The sequence below is a fragment of the Dermacentor andersoni genome, chromosome 6 (assembly GCF_023375885.2).
Source record: "Dermacentor andersoni chromosome 6, qqDerAnde1_hic_scaffold, whole genome shotgun sequence".
NCBI classification, from domain to species: Eukaryota; Metazoa; Arthropoda; class Arachnida; order Ixodida; family Ixodidae; genus Dermacentor; species Dermacentor andersoni.
Window position 1 is genome coordinate 182,666,620 of NC_092819.1, and position 21,109 is coordinate 182,687,728.

The following is a 21,109-nucleotide window of genomic DNA, read 5'->3' on the forward strand; positions in this document are numbered from 1 at the left end:
GAAAGCCTGCGTTCTGTTGTCGCGATATCTGATTTAAAAAACTTTGATTGCACTCATGCTCACATGACTTACTAAGTGCTGCCTTAATGCACGTTGTTGCTATGCCTCTCTTAATCAATTTAGAGTGTGCGCTGTCATAACGCAACAAGGTTTTCTTAGATCTGGGATGATATCCCCAGCATACGTGCTTGTCCAAAGAAAAACAGAGGTTAATATCTAGAAACCTAATACGGTTGTTAATTGGCAATTCATACGTGAACTTAAGTCCTCACGATGAGTTGATGAACAAGTTTAAAATTTTTTTGACCGCGTCATGAAAGCATACAAGTATATTTCTTCATAACAATTAAGTAGTCAACATATCTAAACACTCGCGTTGCCTGTAACGCAAGTGTTTAGATATGTTTAATAACCAGATAACCTGATACGCCTGCATATGCGAGTGTTTAGATATGGAGGCTAAAACAAACCATGCAACAAGGGAGGCGCACGAAAAAAAAAATCCCTGTATTCCCACATAGTGGCAGCGCATGACAGAAAAGAAAAAGTTAGGAAATTGGCGCGCTTTTTAAACGTACAGACGGGGCTGTAAATATGCGGCATCTACCATTTTCGGACTTGTTCGCAGCGCCGTATATTTACGTCATTGACTGTCAAAGGGTTAACCGAGTTATTTTTTCTCCGACTTTCATTAGTTCGTATTTTGTGTAATTCGAATTTTTTTCATAGCATCCCTGCCGGATTCGAATTAACAAGCTTTTACTGTATTGCTCTTTCTTTATTCATTGCTGTGCTAGGATTTCCTTTATATTTATTTGTTGAACCTACAACTAGCCTTCGGCTACAGGTCTGACAAGTGTTTGTTACTTGTGTATAATAATATGGAAATAAACATGTCATTTCATAGAAAAAGACAAAAAAAAAGATGTTTATCGGAGTACCATGTTGGCCGTGTTGGTGCATAATTGATTCGACATACTTTGGTGCAACAGTGTGATGGAAAAAAAAGTGTTTGTCTTTTTCCGTGAGATGTATACATTGTTCCAGACTACCTCGGACTATACTAACCTTTTAAGCGCATTTTTTTTTTCAAGTTTGAATCAAACTACCATCATGAACATGGCACTTTCTTAGCAAGTTTTCTTCATGTTTACTCATCTGGAAAAAAACAGCAGAATGTAGCTGCGAGGCGTTTGCATAACATATTCTTTCTAGCTGCTAAATGCTTGGAATGCCTAAAGATTTCAAATTGCATTACTATAAAAGAGCAATGCCTAGTCGCAGTAAACAAAGACACGAGGGAATGAGGTGTTTTAAATGCTATTGTTGCGTGCTAACAGCAGCACTCTGTCTGCACTATGGATTTGAGTTTATTCATTCATTTTGTTGCGTCACTTACAGAAAAAAGAAATGCCAAGTTGTTTTGAGTGTTGCAACCATATCCTTTTTCTTTGCTGATGGTAGCGAACAGCCGTGGGTAGACACCATATAGGTAACTAGGCTGTGTGAAACGAACAGTTTTGCTTTGCTGTGCCGTAATTGAGATGGCAGGTGGCACTGTGGTCAATGGATGGCACTTGAAATCTTGAATATGCTTTGTTATGAAGGGCCATTAAGATTTGCAACTTGGCTATTACCAAAAGTTTCACACTGGGCAGCTATGTCCATTAGTCGGCTCGTCTATCCAGCCAAGCATCATCATAGTATCAAGACTTTAGATGTGCCTGTGTGGGTATGCCAAGACAACTGAAGTTATTTTTCTATTTAACCCCTTGACATAGTGTTGTCAGAAAGAAAGTGTGGTTGTGATTTTTCTTTCCAGGACATAACTCTACTAAATCATTGAAGCGGCTCACATATTTAATAAAGATGTGTTGGTTTTAGTTTGCCTGATTAAAAAGATGTTTCTTTCAGACCTTACTCGCTAAAATACAGTATAACCTCGTTAATTCGAAGGTTTTCTGCGGTCTCGTATTTTCCAATGTAAATTTGACCGGATAATTTGAACCGGCGGCCTAGGCCAACCCGGTTAATTCCAAGATTTGGGGTGCTATGCATCCTTATTTCACTGCGAACCCGACGAAACAACTGGCAAATCAGTCCTGGTATGCCCCACGCACCGCCGAAACGCGTGCCTGCAGAGGAAAAGACGTGCTTCACTGCAATGCAACGGGCATACCGGTTTCTTACTCACGCTCTCATCCCCCACTCCGCATGCCCCTCGCAGCGTCCGTGCGTGTTCCGTGCCGCTGCCACTGGCTGCCGTTCGCCCATTGTCTCTTCGCACCTGCGGCGACGTGTGTGCACGCAACGCCACTCTGTGCCATTTCTTTGTGTGCGGTGGTTGGGGGTGTTGCAGCTAGCGTGGTGTTCTTTTTTTTTTTTCTGAACTGTGCAGAAGTTCCAGTGAGCAAAGATGACAAAGTATAAGAGTTTAACGCTGCAGCAGAAGTTATGCTTGATCCAAGAAGGGGGTAAGAACACATGTTCCAAGACGGAGTTGGCTGAAAGGCACAGCGTGCCCCTCTCGACGTTGTCCACAATATTAAAGAACAAGACGAAGGTACTGGAGGCCTACAGCAAGACATATTCTTCGAAGCAGTCGCGAGTACGGGCTCCCATGTACCAAGATGTGGAATCAGCTTCGCTGGCTGCAGAAAGCAAACGCAGTCCACATTCCTGTTAATGGAACAATACTGTGGAAGAAGGCCAACGACTTGGCTCTACAACTTGGGCACGAAAAGTCAAGTGTAGCAATGGACGGTTCAGCCGTTTTAAAGAGCGCAATAATTTGACCTTCGTAGCCGTCTGTGGCGAGAGCGGCAGCGCAAATGAGAGCATCTTCGACGGCTGGAAGAAACACATGTTGGCTCCGTTGCTTAGCGAGTATGCTGCAGACGATGTGTTCTACCTTGACGAGGCAGCCCTTTTTTACAAGATGCTGCCCACAAAAATGCTCACAGCAAAGGACACCATGGTCAAGGGTCGAAATCAGAGCAAGGAAAGAATTACAGCTCTGTTCGGCGCGAACATGTGCAGTAAACATAAATATATGCTGCCACTACTCGTAGTTGGAAAGAGTGGGAAACCTCGCTGCTTTAAAAATGCACGGCAGCCACCAAGGGATGAGCTTATCTACCGGCACAACAAGAAAGCCTGGGTCACAGGCGCAGTATTTGAAGATTACGTTCGGCTGCTTGACCGCATATTCACGGCCACAGGCAGGAATGTACTCTTTGTTGTTGATAATTGCCCAGCGCACAGTGACATCCCACACCTGAAAGCTATCAGGATGGTATTTCTTCCTCCGAACAGCACGTCGATCTTGTAGCCAATGTACCAAGGCATCATTCACCACACAAGGAAGATTTACAGCCACCATCTGCTCAAGCGAATGCTCCTTTGATACGAAAATGGCAAAGAGTACTCCATCGACCTCCTTTGGCCCACGTGTCTTATCGTGTATGCATGGAGGCAAGTGGAATCCACTTTGATCATGCGGTGTTTTGAACAGGCTAGCTTCTCGAAGGAAAGCACCGTCGATGCTGATGCGGACTATTCATGTGCACTTGATAAAGGAGGAGCCGAGTATTGCGACCGCATCAATGCACTCTGCGCAGAGGATAGCGAATCTGGTGCATTCGGCTTCGCCGAGTATCTGAACTTTGAAAATGATCAACAAATGTGCTACTCAGACTTCGAGAGGGAAGCTACCACTGATGCAACCATATGCGATGACAGCGACAACGCTAACAAGCCCTCCCAAGCACCCACTCTCGGAAAAGTTATCTGATCGCTGAACGTTATCCGCAGTTTTGTTGAGTGCCACGGTGGAAATTCTCAAATGCTGCACGTAGTTAGCCAACTAGAAAATATGACCTTTAGAGCCTCATACTACAGAACGCTGCAAACCAGCATCTCTGGTTACTTTAACTAATCCAAAGATCGCCGAATAAAAGTAGTGCATTCCTGCAGCAAGATTTTTTGCCTGGGTTGCATTTCTTGTGTGTTCAGTTAATTCGAAAACCCGCTTAACTCGGAAGATTTTTTGCAGTCCCGATGGCTTCGAATTAACGAGGTTTCACTGTATGGTACTCAAGCTTCAGGCAAGCTTTTGTGATATTCCATTATTGCGCAGTATCATTGTGATATTGCAATGTCTAACATTACTGCGAAACATTGTTCTGGGTGGCACATTTTTTTAGCAGATTTCTGCAGTAAGTTCGCACTCATCTCGTGTCCAGTTTTGGTATTATAACACACACAGTTTGAAGAACTGTGTTATTGGCATTTGGTGCAGAATTGAGACAGTTGTAAACATGTGCTTAAGTTTCTTTTAACTGATATTTGGCAATATTTTAAAAAAAGATCGAGTCCTTAAATAGGCATCCTGCTATATTGTAGAATTTCATTGTCTTATCAGCGGTTTGAGAAAGTTATTGCTTTTCACGAGCTGAAACTGTGGCATGCTGCAGACAGATTTATGAGCAAACTGTGAAACCTGTGCTCGCTTGTCATGCAGCCACCACATCCCGGAAGTCAAAATCAAGTCGGTGACCGCATTCAACATTGGAGAGGTGAGACTTTCTCACATACATGCAGGATTCCAGTTCTTTCATGCTAGGGCCAGGCACCTCTCATTTACTGCTTCGCATTATGTTTGCCTTTCGCAATAAGAATACTTCGGGGTGTTTGAATAGTGAACATTTTTTTAATGAAATGTGAATATTTGAAGGAAAGCAACTGTCTTCAATATCAAATCGAATATTGAATATTTTCTTGTTCTTTAACAAAGGGAACTATCAAGTGTGGTGTTTAATCAATTTCAACCAGTTTATTATTACCGTATCTACTCGATTCTAGGCCGGCCCCAATTCTAGGTCGACCCCTGTATGTCCGAAGGCAGAAAAAGTAAAAAAACTTACCTCAAATGCAGGTCGAACAAGAAAGTGAGGACAACGTTCACAAAATGAAAACAGCACTTATTTAATATGAACATGCCGAACTCACTCTACGTCATCATTGCTATTAGTCTCGTACGTTTGCGCTCGTGCACAAGCTCATGTCCGCGCGTCCACGCATGCGTAGACGGTGCGACAAGGCTCATGCACGTCAAAACGCAGCGCGATCTCAGTGAACATCTCTGTTATCGTGCCCTTATCTTTGCTATCACGCGCTTCCTTATCGCTGTCATCTCCTCGTTGCAGCACACGCAAAAAGCGTCTCCCATTGCTCCCTCCGACATTATGCAAAAAAGAAGTGAGGCGTGCAGACAGGACACAAGAGTAGAGAAGTGGACAACACGAACGCCGACTATCAACTGAAGGGAGCACTGAGGTGAAAAAAAGAAAGAAGACACAAAACTCATCTGCGCATACTCAGGAATGGTAACACCACATGTGAGTCGGGTACACGTGCCGGTCTACGTGAGAGATAACTGTTAATGCACTTAATCTCTTCCTTATGTAAAGTAATCGAAGGCTGACTCACGCACTCACTTCCACCATTGATATGCCATGCCTCTACCATAAGACTCGTGTATCTTCATTCTTATGCCTGTACAATATCGCGGATTCATCTAACTCTGGCGTGCAGTTACAATCTCGGCAATGTAGCGAAAGATTAGAAGGTGATCCACCGGTTAACGACCTTTTATGTTCCATTAGCCTCTGATTGATACATCGTCCCGTTCGCCCTACGTAGAACTGGCCACAGCTAAGGGGAATTTTATAAACCACACCCACACGACAGTCAGTAAAACTGTTGTTCTCATTATGCTTCACAGGACAAATATCTGTTCGTTTTTTTGCCTTTCCCGCTCCCTTTTCCTCTGTACTGCAGTGCATATCTTACCTAGCTTATTGGGAGCAATGAAAGCAACATTAACATCATATCTACTTGCAACTTCTTTAAGCCTGTGCGACACTGAATGAATGTACGAAACGGCCACTACTCTTTTTTTGCTATTACTGCTTTCTGTAATCACGTCCGTCAGCCTTGAAACCGACTTCTTTAGGCGCTCAGCCACAGTGGCCACTGCTACACTAGGATAACCTGCTTCTAATAGGCGCCGGACCTGCGCATTAGAACTGGCGCTCATCTTGTGCATGCAGGATCTGGTGAGGGAAGACTTAAGGCACGACATGGCAATTCCGTTTTTTACTACTTTGGAATTCTTGAATTGAAAGTTTAGCAACGGCTTCGAAGATCTTGGGGAGTACTGCCAACAAACATGATTTTGTTCGAAGATCAAGGAAATGTCAAGAAACTAAATTACGCGTTGCTGAGGAAATTCTTTGGTAAACTTTAATCCTCCCCCATAAAGTTTAAATTGCTCATTTACTGAGGTAGCAGCGGAATCAAATTCTTCCCTATTGCAGAAAATCAGGTAATCATCAATGTAACGAAATATCTTGATAATGCTATCACGCAAGGTTTTCTCTAAGCAGTTGTCAACCTTACTCAGGTAAATATTGCTAAGAATAGGTGAAACCTTTGAGCCAATACAAATGCCTGATTTCTTCAAAAAAACGCCATCTCTCCACCCAAACAGCGTCGACTTCAAGTACATTGAAATAATTTCTAGAAAAGCTCCCCTGGAAACACCGCATCTGTCAATAAAAGCCGACTCTTGCACTTGTTTTTTTACGGAATTTAGCAACCCGTCATGCAGCAAAGAATAATACAGGTCTTCGATATCCATACTAAAAGCTGTACAATCACCAGGATTTTCCTCTCTCATATACTGAACTAGTGCCTGAGAATTACGTAAGCAAAACGGGTCTGAAAAAACTAGTGAAGCTAAGCAGTTCTGTAGGTAACTAGCGACACAGACCTGCCACGTCCCTTTCTCTGACACTATAGCTCGAAACGGAGGCTAATGGAACGTAAAAGGTCGTTAAACGGTGGATCACCTTCTAATCTTTCGCTACATTGCCGAGATTGTAACTGCACGCCAGAGTTAGATGAATCCGCGATATTGTACAGGCATAAGAATGAAGATACACGAGTCTTATGGTAGAGGCATGGCATATCAATGGTGGAAGTGAGTGCGTGAGTCAGCCTTCGATTACTTTACATAAGGAAGAGATTAAGTGCCTTAACAGTTATCTCTCACGTAGACCGGCAGATGTACCCGACTGACACGTGGTGTTACCATTCCTGAGTATGCGCAGACGAGTTTTGTGTCTTCTTTCTTTTTTTCACCTCAGTGCTCCCTTCAGTTGATAGTCGGCGTTCGTGTTTTCCACTTCTCTACTCATGTGTCCTGTCTGCACGCCTCACTTCTTTTTCGCATAATGAATCCTTACCAAATAGCTCAGCTTTCTGTCGTTCTAAGCTTCATATCTAGTATAGTACTCTGAGTCCTTTTCCATGTTCCCCTACTTATCTGCACAATCCTGCTTCGTTAGCTTCCTTAATTGTGATATGTATGTTCCGCACTAGAACCATGTCGTGGTTTAGTCGTAATCGTGTCGTCCCATTGGAAGTTCAAATGATGTGTGGCTTCCTTCAACCAATCAACTGGGGATGCCAGGAGGATTGGAGCTATTCTTTCCGCTGAATCATGGCGCCAAGTTAGGTTCTACCAGGAGTGCCTAAGGGTTCGTTGCGCGGCCCTGGGAGACGGTCGCCATTGGAACTGCCCCTACGCCAATTGGAATAAGTTAGCCGTGCAACACGCGGTCTTCCTATGGAAGATAAAACTTCCGGAGCTTCAACAAAGTAAGAGGAAACACCTTTCTAATAATTCACCGTCAAATAACGTACTGGTTCTTGGAGACGCCATCGTAAGTGATAACCATAGAAGAACCCTTGCTTTAGGGCCTAAGCAATGTTTTAAGCCCAACATAATACCCCTTGACGTTTTAAGCATACCGCGCTGCATAACCAGGTTCGTCGCGGAAGAAGAACGCTGACGCTGTATTTCGGATTGCATTGCTAGCATTAAACAATCAAATTCTCATTTAAAGACGTCTGACCCTGTCCGACCGTTAGTTGATTACCTTGTGGAGCATAAACTTACACCAGTAATACCTGACAAGGAAGGTTATTTCGTAATTATGCCCGATGACATGTTTTCAGAAAAAGCGATTTCAGCCATAGAAAAGAATTTACAGCTAGTAAAACTCAAGCCTTCGGTAGTTAAGCAACGTGCGGTTGACCTCTTGTCAAGACATAATCTTGATAGGGTTGTCTCTAATGTCAAGAAAGCTAAATCCCTCACCTTAGAGATGTTTTTCTCGGCCAAAACCCATAAACAAGAAATTCCTTTTCGTGCTATAGTGTCAGAGAAAGGGACGTGGCAGGTCTGTGTCGCTAGTTACCTAGAGAACTGCTTAGCTTCACTAGTTTTTTCAGACCCCTTTTGCTTACGTAATTCTCAGGCACTAGTTCAGTATATGAGAGAGGAAAATACTGGTGATTGTACAGCTTTTAGTATGGATATCGAAGACCTGTATTATTCCTTGCCGCATGACGGGTTGCTAAATTCCGTAAATGAGTGCATTAAAGAACAAGTGCAAAAGTCAGCTTTTATTGGCAGATGCGATGTTTCCACGGGAGCTTTTCTAGAAATTCTTTCAATGTACTTGAAGTCGACGCTGATTGGGTGAAGAGATGGCGTTCTTCTGCAGAAATCAGGCATTTGTATCGGCTCAATGGTTTCACCTATTCTTAGCAATATTTACCTGAGTAAGGTTGACAACTGCTTAGAGAAAGCCTTACGTGATAGCATTATCAAGATATTTCGTTACATTGATGATTACCTGATTTTCTGCAATAGGGAAGAATTTGATTCCGCTGCTACCTCAGTAAGTGAGCAATTTAAGCTTTATGGGGGAGGATTAAAGTTTACCAAAGAATTTCCTCAGCGACGCGTAATTCAGTTTCTTGACATTTCCTTGATCTTCGAACAAAATCATGTTTGTTGGCAGTACTCCCCAAGATCTTCGAGGCCGTTGCTAAACTTTCAATTCAAGCATTCCAAAGTAGTAAAAAACGGAATTGCCATGTCGTGCCTTAAGTCTTCCCTCACCAGATCCTGCATGCACAAGATGAGCGCCAGTTCTAATGCGCAGGTCCGGCGCCTATTAGAAGCAGGTTATCCTAGTGTAGCAGTGGCCACTGTGGCTGAGCGCCTAAAGAAGTCGGTTTCAAGACTGACGGACGTGATTACAGAAAGCAGTAATAGCAAAAAAAAGAGTAGTGGCCGTTCCGTACATTCATTCAGTGTCGCACAGGCTTAAAGAAGTTGCAAGTAGATATGATGTTAATGTTGCTTTCATTGCTCCCGATAAGCTAGGTAAGATATGCGCTGCAGTACAGAGGAAAAGGGAGCGGGAAAGGCAAAAAAACGAACAGATATTTGTCCTGTGAAGCATAATGAGAACAACAGTTTTACTGACTGTCGTGTGGGTGTGGTTTATAAAATTCCCCTTAGCTGTGGCCAGTTCTACGTAGGGCGAACGGGACGGTGTATCAATCAGAGGCTAATGGAACATAAAAGGTCGTTAACCGGTGGATCGCCTTCTAATCTTTCCCTACATTGCCGAGATTGTAACTGCACGCCAGAGTTAGATGAATCCGCGATATTGTACAGGCATAAGAATGAAGATACACGAGTCTTATGGTAGAGGCATGGCATATCAATGGTGGAAGTGAGTGCGTGAGTCAGCCTTCGATTACTTTACATAAGGAAGAGATTAAGTGCCTTAACAGTTATCTCTCACGTAGACCGGCATGTGTACCCGACTCACATGTGGTGTTACCATTCCTGAGTATGCGCAGATGAGTTTTGTGTCTTCTTTCTTTTTTTCACCTCAGTGCTCCCTTCAGTTGATAGTCGGCGTTCGTGTTGTCCACTTCTCTACTCTTGTGTCCTGTCTGCACGCCTCACTTCTTTTTTGCATAATGAATCCTTACCAAATAGCTCAGCTTTCTGTCGTTCTAAGCTCCCTCCGATGACGGACATTTTTCTCATCGATGCTGAAGTTCTGCCCGGCTTGAACGCTGGAAGATGCCTCTGTGGCTAGCAGAACTTTTCGTTCGAAAGCGGCACTTTAGTGGTTGTGATAATGCCACGCCGCACGCCGGTACGACACAGGTCGAAATGACGACGAGCTCATGTACTTCATTTGGCTACTCAAGCGGCTAGTAGCAGCTGCGACACTGACTTTTCTAGATGGCACTAGCTATGCATCATATTTATCATTTTCAATTACAAACTGGTGCATTTGTAAAAATCCTCGAATCTAAGCCGACCCTAGAGTTTCGTATATGATTATTTGAAAGAACTATCAGCCTAGATTCGAATAAATACGGTATTATAATTACATCATAGCCTAATTACAGCGTGTAATATATGAGGGTCCCAAAGTACACGACTGCAACAGGACCCTCAGGCTTGTATGCGTTACTCGTCATATTTATATACAACTGTTTGAGCGTCTGATCGGCCAAGAAGCTTGGACTGAGAGAAAACTGCTCTTCATTATCCGAGGCACCATGGCAGTAATAAAACAAGGGAAAATCATATCACCAGGTGCACCTATAATGTGTTCACGAAAGCATGCCAAAGCTAGCTAAATAATACATTGCTTTGCCTAAATCAAGACAACGTATTTGTATATATGTTGCCTCAAAACAATCCGTTCTTGTAGAGTGTATTAAGAAGAATTTATCTGTCCAGGAACAGGTGCCTTTGTGACTGCAGCAGAATCATCCAGAACAGTTTATCGCTCTCTGTCACTCAGAAGTCAATCCCTTATAGTGTTATGTTGTTATATTAAAGAAAAGAAAACAGTTCACAATTTCGAATCGTGAATTCCTGAACCTAAACAGTCAGTCCTGGATATATTGAATTGTGTACAGATAAACCTCAATGTAACAAATTTAAATGTAACGAAATTCTCAATATAACGAAGTAGTTAACTTTTTGTAACTTCTTGTCCATAGAAAACCATGTATTTCGATTCTGAATATGAAGTGTGTTTATACACAATTTCAATTTGATGAAATATCACTGCCACCATGGAGGAATATCGAGACAATACATAAATGGAAACTGTTGTGGATGCGAATCGTCAAATGGTTGTGCAGTCGAACTCGACTATATCGAACTTGCAAAAAAAACTCCAATCAGTTCGGTATAGAGCATAATTCGATATAAGCCTACTAAAGATTTGGTAGTCATAAAAGCACATACCATTTATAAAATTACTTTAGTGACAATGCTAGCTTAGTTTCCCATGAAATAGTCATGTATTTTCTTCTGCTTGGGCAATTTCGCTGCCTGCGACGCACGCATTTCTCCACATTGTCTAAGGAGTCGGAGCCGCTGAGGCTGCAACCTTCCACATTTGCGCAGAAGCACCGGGCTAGTGCAAGTGCACCAATCACCTCGGAGGATGTGGGCAAAGGACCGTCGTTGCTTTCTTTATTGTGCCCACGTTCACTTGTGCTCGGTATGGTGTGGGCAATTTAGGCTTCATTTTCGGGTTCTCCCGTGGTCGCGACACCATCATCCGCACTCACAAACTTGTCGACTGTTGATTCGTCAACAGCTTCCGGAAATTCTGACAGCTCACTCCAAACTTCAATAACACCGGCAATGGTTTCATTGCATTCATCAGAATTTAGTCATCACCGAGCACACGGAAGCCGGCACATGTGAAGCAATTTTGGATGAACCACTTGAACACGGCTGTGCGTACGCGGGCACCGGGTCGTGAGTATGGCTGCTTTAGCCCTAATCTCCCCCTTATTCTTCAAGATCATGCTGAGAGTGCTCCTCGGAATCTTGCACGCTACTGGGGACATCTGACTTCTCACCGCATTCAACCCGATTTATGATTTCGAGCTTCACGAAGAAGGGCGAATTCTGCAGCTTCATCACAGCAACATTGCGGGAGAAGGCCCACAAGGCGCAAACACAATGAACCAGATAAGCAGCGAGACAACTCGTACTTGTGCCATCTTGCACGACGAGGGCACAAGAGCCTCTGATTGGCTGTCTGAGCAAGCGCTGTGGGCGGCCCAGGATCATTTTTTGCAGGGGGGTGTCGGCGTCTTGCCCGAGGCAGCACGGTCACGGTAGGGAGAGTGGTTAGATGGAGCTGCGCCGCCGGGTTTCCCCGCTGCCGCGAGGGAAAGCCAACTTCTGGGGGCACTTTTCCGCAGCTTGACGTTCGGTATATGGGGAGGCGCTGCTATTTTTGTTCGACGTAAGCGTAATTTTTGCTATATATACTCATTGTAACTATACCGTGTCCAGAAATTGTTCAATATATAGAATAATCCAATGTAAACGGGTTTGATGTAGTCGGGTTTGACTGTATTACGTGCAGCTGCTTGTGAATGGAACCTCTGAAATTGCATCTGAGAGCAGCTGCTGAAGTGCAGTAGCATAGCCACAAGATCCCGGCATCATGGCCCTTGTAAGCCCACATTCGATAAAATCCTAGTGTGTGCCCTGTGCATTCTATGGGTACTCTTCCTGCATGAGTGTGTGCTCCAGTTGGGGAATATGTGGGTGCATATTTCCTCCTCTAGCCTGTCATTGTCCGGCTGAGTAATGCATATGCCTGCCCTGCCTTGGAGTTAATCTGCGACATCCCCTTGGAAATCCCACACAACAGTGCATGGCGTTGTTGTGTGTATTGAACTCCCATTCAGCAGCACATTTGAATTATCAAACGCAGTGCTCCTGCTAGCGCACTTCTTCCAACAGGGCCCACACTGTTGGAACTATTCCATGACATTAAAATGGAACTGTTTTGGCAGACGATGTCAAGCAAGGCATTGAATCTGAAGGGTAGTACATGCAATGGGGTAAAAATGAGCGGGGTGTGTGTCTCAGTTTTGCTCGTTGCTAATAGAGATGGCGCATGCAAACTGACCGTTTGCTGTCGGCAAGAGCAGATTCTGCTTCAAGAAGCACAGGGCCTTCGGGCCCAGTATGTGTTTCACAACAACTCGATCTGTTGGCGATGTCTGCACCGCAGAGGTCGTCTTGTTGTAGAGGGTTTCCCCAATTGGATACCATGGATGACATTTTAGGATTTTGTGAACGGGTAAAACAAATCCGACCCCGCACCACTCCCCGTGTATGTTTAAATGACAGTTTGGACTTAACAAAGCCATCACATGCTGCATCCTGACTTCCGTAGTCCTCCCAAAAAGTCCATCACAGCAACAATGTACAAGACTCGTCGCTGGTAAATTCAGAACCCCACAGAGCCTGTGTGGTGCAATACGTTCCATTTATGCTTTGCACAGTTGTCTGTAATACAGCCAATTGTGGCTGTTTTCGAACTCGAAGGGTATTGTGAAATAGTTCTTCATACAACAGAACCTCATTAATGTTATCTTGTTATGTACGATTTCTTGACACCAATGCTCGGGATCGAGAATGCAAGAAGTTGCCCAGTTGAATTACGCTTATTTGTTACCAGTTATTATGTTCCCCAAAGACACGCATATTCCAGCACACTGGCAGATACACTGGCAAACTGTGATCGTATGTGTTTTCCAGCCACTAGATGCCATGTAAACAAGATGACGCGCAAGGTGCATGCAATCGAGAAGCCACATCAGCTTCCCCACAATACTCGCCTGACCTTCTCCCAGGAAAACACTGGTGCGCACTCAGTGTCTTATTCCAGTACATGTAGCAGCAAATCTCCTCCTGTATTGCTGCACGCCACATGCACAGCTATTGCCACCAACCCTATTGTGATAAGCATCTTCACCCATCTGTTGTATGGCACGTTGGGCATAGTGCCGTTACAAACATACTGCATGCTTTTAGTAGGCAAAAGCTCAAATTTGCCGCCATTCCCTGCTGCACTCAGCATCATGTGAGCATCACATTAAGCTCTGGCAGCATCTGGCATTGCTCACCAGCTAGATTTCATTTCGGTTTCCCATCTTTGTCATAAAGCACTACACAATTGGAAAACAACAAAATGCGTCTTGGGCTAGCCCACCCAACGCTACCCCCAATGCGCAGTGCTTCGCATTGTGTAGTCAACTACAGTTGAGTCTGTGAAATTTTTTAGTTACTTTGTATTGTACGATTTCCCGGTTAGTACATGTTTTCCTGCGTATTATAAAGGGTATGAATGAGGTTCTACTGTATTGATAATTAGGAATATAAAATATGCCTATCTGAAGCTAATTTGAAACCTTCGCACGTCTCGGGACTGTTTCCAGAGGTTGTGATGCCGACTTGCTTCTCTGAGGCCGTGTATAACACACACAAGTTTAGTTATTTTTTACATGAACGTCCCAAGTTGCTCGCGCAGTGGAATGGTCAGGTATCCCGATCACAATGCTGAGCTTAAAAGTTTGTGTCACCAGAAAGTTAAACCACCGTGCCAAGTGCCTGTTGTACAGTTTTATTCAAGATAAATAGATGCAGCACACACGATGCATCCACGCATGTGCCACGCAGCCATCAGCGCACTTATACTGTGAGTCATGATTGAACATGCCTGACCACGTGTCCATTATAATAACCAACGATAACCAACAACCGGCAACGAGCCAGCCTGTGTCTGGTTTTGAAACTTGTTGGAACCAGTCGCTTTTCAACAGCCCTTTTTGTGTGCCACTCGGAGCTTGAATGCCTTGCAGTCTCTTGAATCTAGGCCCTTCTCCTCTGACACGACACACATGCTGTTAGTTTTGAAAGTGGCTTTCAGGTTGCAGAACATCCGAGTCCATTCCCACTTGTGTGTGAGCACAAATGAAACATGTTCAAAGCAGGCCTGCATATTGCACTGACACGAGTCTTGCACGCTGCTGCTGCAGTCTGCTCTTTCCACAAAGTTTGAATGTGGTGTATGGTGGTTTTATTACCACTCAGGGAACCCCAAAACCCCGTTCGCGGGAAGTGCTTGCCTACAAGAAGGCAAACTTGTTAGCGCAGACATATCCAGGTTGGCATTCCATGACCAGCACCATTCACTGAAATACATACATAGCTCTATGTGTTCCTCTTCTACATTCAGCCCTTGTTTTTTACACACTGGCATTTGAATTTCAGCTTGCGTAAAAATATCAAGTGTCATGCACACTTCTGGGATGCATACTGGACCAAGAGGCCTTTCATGTTCTTCAAATAGACTGGCGATCTGCTTTTCTTGATAATGAACAGCTGTAGTTATCACGAGCCGTCCACGTGATGCAGTAAGCAAAACTGGGACCATCTGGCTCACTTTTCCTCCGTGGCTTGTACTGCCCTTTAGATTCAATCCCATGTTTGATAGCATTTTTGAAAACAGTGCCTTTTCAGATTCGTCGGCATGAAATATTGCCAACTACGCAACAAGTGATCGTATCTCTGTTAGGAAAAGTGCACTTGCAGGGGTGCAGCACGGCACTCGATATACACAGAGTACATCTCTATACATTTAACTATTTCCCTATCATGGAGAAAATAGGTGTTTTCTGTAGGTTACGCCAGATTTTTTTTTCTGGAGGAACTACTGCACTCAATATATTATGTAATATGTAAACAAAAAGCAGAATGAATGCACTTTTCGTGCATAAAAGTTTTATTACCGAGATGTGTCATAAAAATATAAATTGCCAGAATCAAGATTGTGGGATAAGATTAAACCAAGTTTGTAAAGACAAGCTTGTATCTACAAAGAAAAATGTGACAAAAATTATTGGATATACAAAATGTATTGCCGTCTAATAGGTACTATCTCCGAAAAAATCAAAATTTTGCGTTGAACAGGCATTCCACTACAAAAATTTAACTGCAAGCACTACAGTTGAGCGTGCCGGGCTGCGGCTGCCGATGTTCCGGGCTGGTTTGCATTGTCGTTGCCCTCGGATTCAGTGTGATGAAAAGGCAGCATCCTGAGACTTGCTGCTGCTTGATCCATCTATAAGATCAGCCGTAGCGCTATCACGATATGCGCGATTTTTCAAAGCGTGCGCTTGGCTCCTGGTTACAAAGACAGCGCCGAATAAAACAACACACGAAGGAAGGAGACACGAGATTGCATGAGCATCGATATAAGATGGAAAACCAGCTCTCCGGTCATATAAGTGCGCATTGTAAGGCTCACAAGTGCATCCCAGATTTTGATAGAACCTGTGTTTTGAACAGAGCTGATGTTCAACTGACAAGGGAGATATTGGAAGCGCTTGAGATCAAGAAGCGTGGTGTTGATTGTATCAGTGAAGCCTAAGTTTCTCTTTCGACAAAGGAACCGGCGTATCTTGAGAGCAACACTTAGAAGTTATTCTGTATCTTGGCTTTCTTGTACGATGCAGAGCCCTGTTTATTCTTGTTGTTTTGATCCTTGACAGCAGCTATAAATTACTATGTCAAGAAATAAAACACTCAGTTGTTAGTGTGCCTACGTGCTTGTCTCGTGTCTCCTTTCTTCGTGTGTTGTTTTATTCGGCGCCGTCTTTGTAATCATGCTTAACCAACTAGCCCACCAGCACATGCTCAGTGGCAGCTCCTGGAGGCTGCCATTTTTGCTTTCTACTTTGATGAACACAAAACTTCAGAGCGCATTGAAAATTTACCCCCTGGCGTTAAAAAAATCGAACTGCTTAGAAAACAAAAATATAGTTCTCCTCCTTCATGTTTGATAGTGTAGCATATCCGTGAGCGGTGCGGTAGGTCTAGAAAGTGGCGTTTCACACCATCGATAGCGAGCGGCCATTTTTGCTTTCTACTTTGACGATCGCGAAACTTCAAAGCATGTTCAAAGATCACTGCTTGGTGGGAAAAAAGTGAACTGCTTAGAAAACAACAATATAGTTCTCCTTCACGTCTGATAGCATAGCATGTCTGTGAGTGGCGCGGAAGGTCTCGAAAGCGGCATTTCAAACAATCATTAGCGGGCTAACTATACGCAATAGGCACGGTATGGAAAGAATGAAATGCATAAGCATTTATACGCCTACCCGACGAGGGATCCCATCTGTCTGTCAGTCTGTCATGTAATAGAATTGCTATAATAAAATTAAGGTATAAGAAAACAATTTGAAAGAAACAACATTGGAGGTGGTGAATTTCGAACGTACGACCCCATACTCGGAAGCCTATGGTCACAGATAGTCAGAAACCGATTGCCTTACCCACTGGGCTAAAAACACACGCTTGCAGAAATTGAATATATCTTAACCGTATGAATGTGTTGTACTGGCAGCACAAAACAAATGTCAAAGGAGAACAGTTTCTATGAAGGCTTTCTTGAAAGATTTGGTGACATTGGAATAGAAGCTAACTCTAGGACCACATGTAGAGCAGACTTGGAGCATTGTAGGCATCAGGAAAACTACAATTTTGAGAAAATTTAATGCTAAGCATGCCACATCCTCAATGTGTTTCGGTGATTGCGGGATGCGCCTTCCATTGGGGCGTTCCTTCACTGACCGAAATGCCACCGATCTCAGAGGGCTCATGTGCTTTGCATCATGCAACACAGACAGATAACCAATGTGTTGATAAGGATGATAAGGAGTGATGAGAGGTTTTATGGGTCTCATCACGGTTGATAATGGTTTGACACAGATGGATAAAGTGCTAAAGATCGAAAAGGGCTTATAATGGTCAATGCAATTCTGATAGTCAATAAGGACCGATAAGAGTTGATAAGGGTAGGATCAAGTTCGGTAAGGTTGATAAGGACCAATAAGAGATAATAAGGGTTGGATCATGTCTGATAAGGTCGATAAAGCCAGAAAAGAGTTGATAAAGATCGGATTGACTGCAATAAGCTTGATAACGACTAATAAGGGTTGGTAAGGGTTGTCGAGTCCGATAAGGTTGATAATAACCGATACGAGTTGGAAAAGTTCAGAATACGTCTAATAAGGCTGATAATGACCAATAAGGGTTGATAAATGTTTATACTGGTCGGATCAAGTTTGATAATATTGAAATTGACACCGGGCTGCATGGAGATGAGCAAGTGGCACAATGTTTACGCATACTTAGACAACTCCGGGGGAATTTGTGCCTTTACTTTTACTATGGGATTTCCAGGGGAATATTACTATTCGGTATGGACAATAATTGGATATATGCGAGTTTGATATAGCCGAGATCGACTGTACATAAATAGAAATGAACTCGGATATTCTGCACGACCTCAGAGGCACTTTTGAATCTGGCAGGGTCTGCCTGGTTGACTCGGTTGTCACTGTACATGCAGTGATTGGCCGTTTAAACGCCCTGTAGGTTTCGGGATAAGGGGTGTTTACCAACAGCGCTAAGCCTCGGCACATTGAGCCCCATGGTTGGCGCATGCCTGCCCATCAACAGCGGTCCGGTACAAGCTCAAAGAAACAATAGACAACAACCACGTGTACACTAGGAAAGCATTTATTACGATTGCAACTAACACTTCAAGCAGGCCAGCTGGCTATATAGTTGACATTATAGAGGGTTCCCTAGAGAATAATGCGCCAGGTAAAGAAGGGCTTCCGACTTACCAGCTGGGGATAGGGGTGGCCGCAGTGACTGCCACGGCAAAAACGTGGTTGATTAACCACGTGCAGGGAAAACGAAGCCGCCGCACAGATTTTCACACCGACGCTTGCGGGCGACCAAAGAGATTCGGGCGATGTTGGAAGGATCTCATGTGACACACCCAGTGGCACTGATAACACTTGCGATTTGCATGTGCCACCTGCAAAAGGAAGGTTCTCACCAATGTACTTGGCTTGTGTGTGCCCGATGCAACGCTCGCCGCACATGCGACGGACATGGGACCTGAGGATTCACACAAGGTTTGATGTGCTAGAGTTTTCAACACACCGTTCTGTGACGTGGTAATGAGTGACAAAATTGGCTGAGTAGTGCAAGTTGCAACTCTCTTCTGTCGCACTATCGCCGGGCTGGCTGAACAGCTAGTGTCACTTGCTTCGTGTGCGCGATCAGGCAACTTTTCTTGCTTTACTTCTGAGTTTCACTGTGCCTCATTTCATTGAGAGTGCCCTGTGCTTCACTTGAACATTCAAAAAGCTGTAGCAGTAATGCAGTTGAGTCTGTAAATCTATGGACAATGGCGTTTCCTTTATTATTTAAAGACTGCCACAGACAGGAATTTACAGGACTTAAACCCTCGTCAACAGGGTTCTAGTAAGCTGCCTTCACATGTAAGGCTTAAGGCTTCACAATCTCCCACATCCTCAAACGCATTGCCGATGACACCTTCAAGTTGCTCGTTTTCAACAACGTTGCGACGGTGGATGCAGTTATAAAAGAGTGCCGCCACCTGGAACTCGCTAAAAGCTGACGTATCGACCAGCAGTTTGCCCGTCTGCCCAATACCCCAGCGACCTCTTCCTGTGCCGACGCTCCTCGTCCCAATAACACTGGCGATGTTACCAGGATCATCCGCCATGAGATCGAGGCCGCCTATCCGGCTGCCTTCGACTCCAGCTCCTCCAACGCAGCTTCAGTCACGGTTTCCCTGATCCAGAATGTTGTCCACCAGGAGTTCACAAAAATGGCTCTTCACACCATCTGCTCGGCCCATCGCCCTGATGCCTACCCGGTTCCTTTGATTTCGCCCCGTCCCACATCTTATTACCCACCACGTTTCTGCAACCCGTCTGAATGGCGCACTGCTGACGACAAGCCCATTGTTTTCGCTGCCGTCGAATCGGGCACATTTCTCAGCACTGTCGCAGTCGCTGGAGTTCCCCGACCCGATCTACTTATACTGCCTACTCTCACCCCCCAGGTGGCCCTTCTCATCCCTATGTCACACCCTCTGCTAATGCCACCACTGATTCTCCTGTGCCGAACCACCCCTATTCTCGTTCGCCTTCGCCCCGACGATGACAATCTCGGTCTCCCCAGCCCCGTCGCTCCTATTCGCCGACTCCCTTCAGACGCCGCCCCCAGTCAGAAAACTACATGAAGCAGCGCCTCGTGGTGACGCTGCATTGCTCCCTACGCCACCAAATCCTCTACTGACGTTCCCCACTCATCTGAACCTTCTTGACGTGCAAGTCGACGGTGTTTCTGAGTCTGCTCTTATAGGCACTGGGGCACATTTGTCGGTAATGAGCGTTGACCTTCTTAACCGGCTGAAGAAAATAATCACGCCCGCCACGACGCCTCTTGTCCATGTCGCTGAAGGCGATACAGCCCCCGTAATTGGTATGTGTGCCACCCGCGTCTCCTTGGCTGATCACTCCACTATTGTGCTATTCACAGTCATCGTCAACTGTCCCCACGACATCATCCTCGGCTTAGACTTCCTCTCTGCACATTCTGCTCTCATCGATTATTCCATCAGTACTCTATGCCTTGACCTCCCTGTTCTGGATCCCGCTGAACCACAGCCCAGTCGCCTCAGTTCCGTCGACTTCGTTTGCTTGCCACCTTCGGCACTGACTTACGTTGATTTAGTGTAATCCTCACCAGTGCCCGACGGTCACTACATTGCGGCTCCTATGCAAGATGTCCTCCTTACACAAGGGAACACAGTACCTCATACAGTGTTATATATTACGTCGAATTGAGTCTGCCTGCCAGTGGTAAGTTTTGGTTTTACTACACAAGTGCTGCCACGCGGGATGTATCTAGCCCAGCTTTGCTCATTCGAGGATCACTCAGTAGCTTCTCTTGCAGTAGACGACAGTTTAGCCGATCCTCCTCTACAGTCGCAGTCGGCAACTTGTACCATCGCCGACTTAAAGAAAATGAGGTTTAGCAGAATGCGTTGTTGGGCAAGTTGGTTCATTGTATTTGGAAAGATTGGTTGCGCTTTGTAGACGGTCACAAGTAAGAAGACGGGACAGGCCTGTCCCGTCTTCTTACTTGTGATCGTCTACAAAGCGCAACCAATCATTCCAAATACAATGAACCAACTTGCCCAACAACACATTCTGCTAAACTTCATTTCTTCTACATCGGGCTCTTCCTTTAGTGTTCTCCCTTCATCATGCCAAGCATCAGCGGTCATGTTGAAAAGATTGCGCCTGTCCCGTCTTCTTTCTTGTGACCGTCTACTAAGCGCAACCAATCTTTCCAATTAAAGAAAATCATTGCGCCCGACATGCCGTCCGAGCACGCTCGTGAGCTCCACCGCATTCTGATTTCCTACCACGATATTTT

At 44.6% G+C, this 21,109-nt stretch overlaps 1 protein-coding gene across 5 annotated transcripts in view; it reads left to right on the plus strand.

Moving 5' to 3' along the window:
• DCTN4-p62 (dynactin subunit 4) overlaps positions 1 to 21,109 on the plus strand; it is a 522,593-nt gene that overhangs the window by 388,728 nt on the left and 112,756 nt on the right. For all 5 annotated transcript variants that reach the window (XM_055067008.1, XM_055067005.2, XM_055067006.2 and 2 more), the window contains one exon: positions 4,523 to 4,577. In XM_055067008.1, coding sequence (XP_054922983.1) covers positions 4,523 to 4,577 — 55 coding nt within the window. The remainder of the gene's footprint in view (positions 1 to 4,522; positions 4,578 to 21,109) is intronic.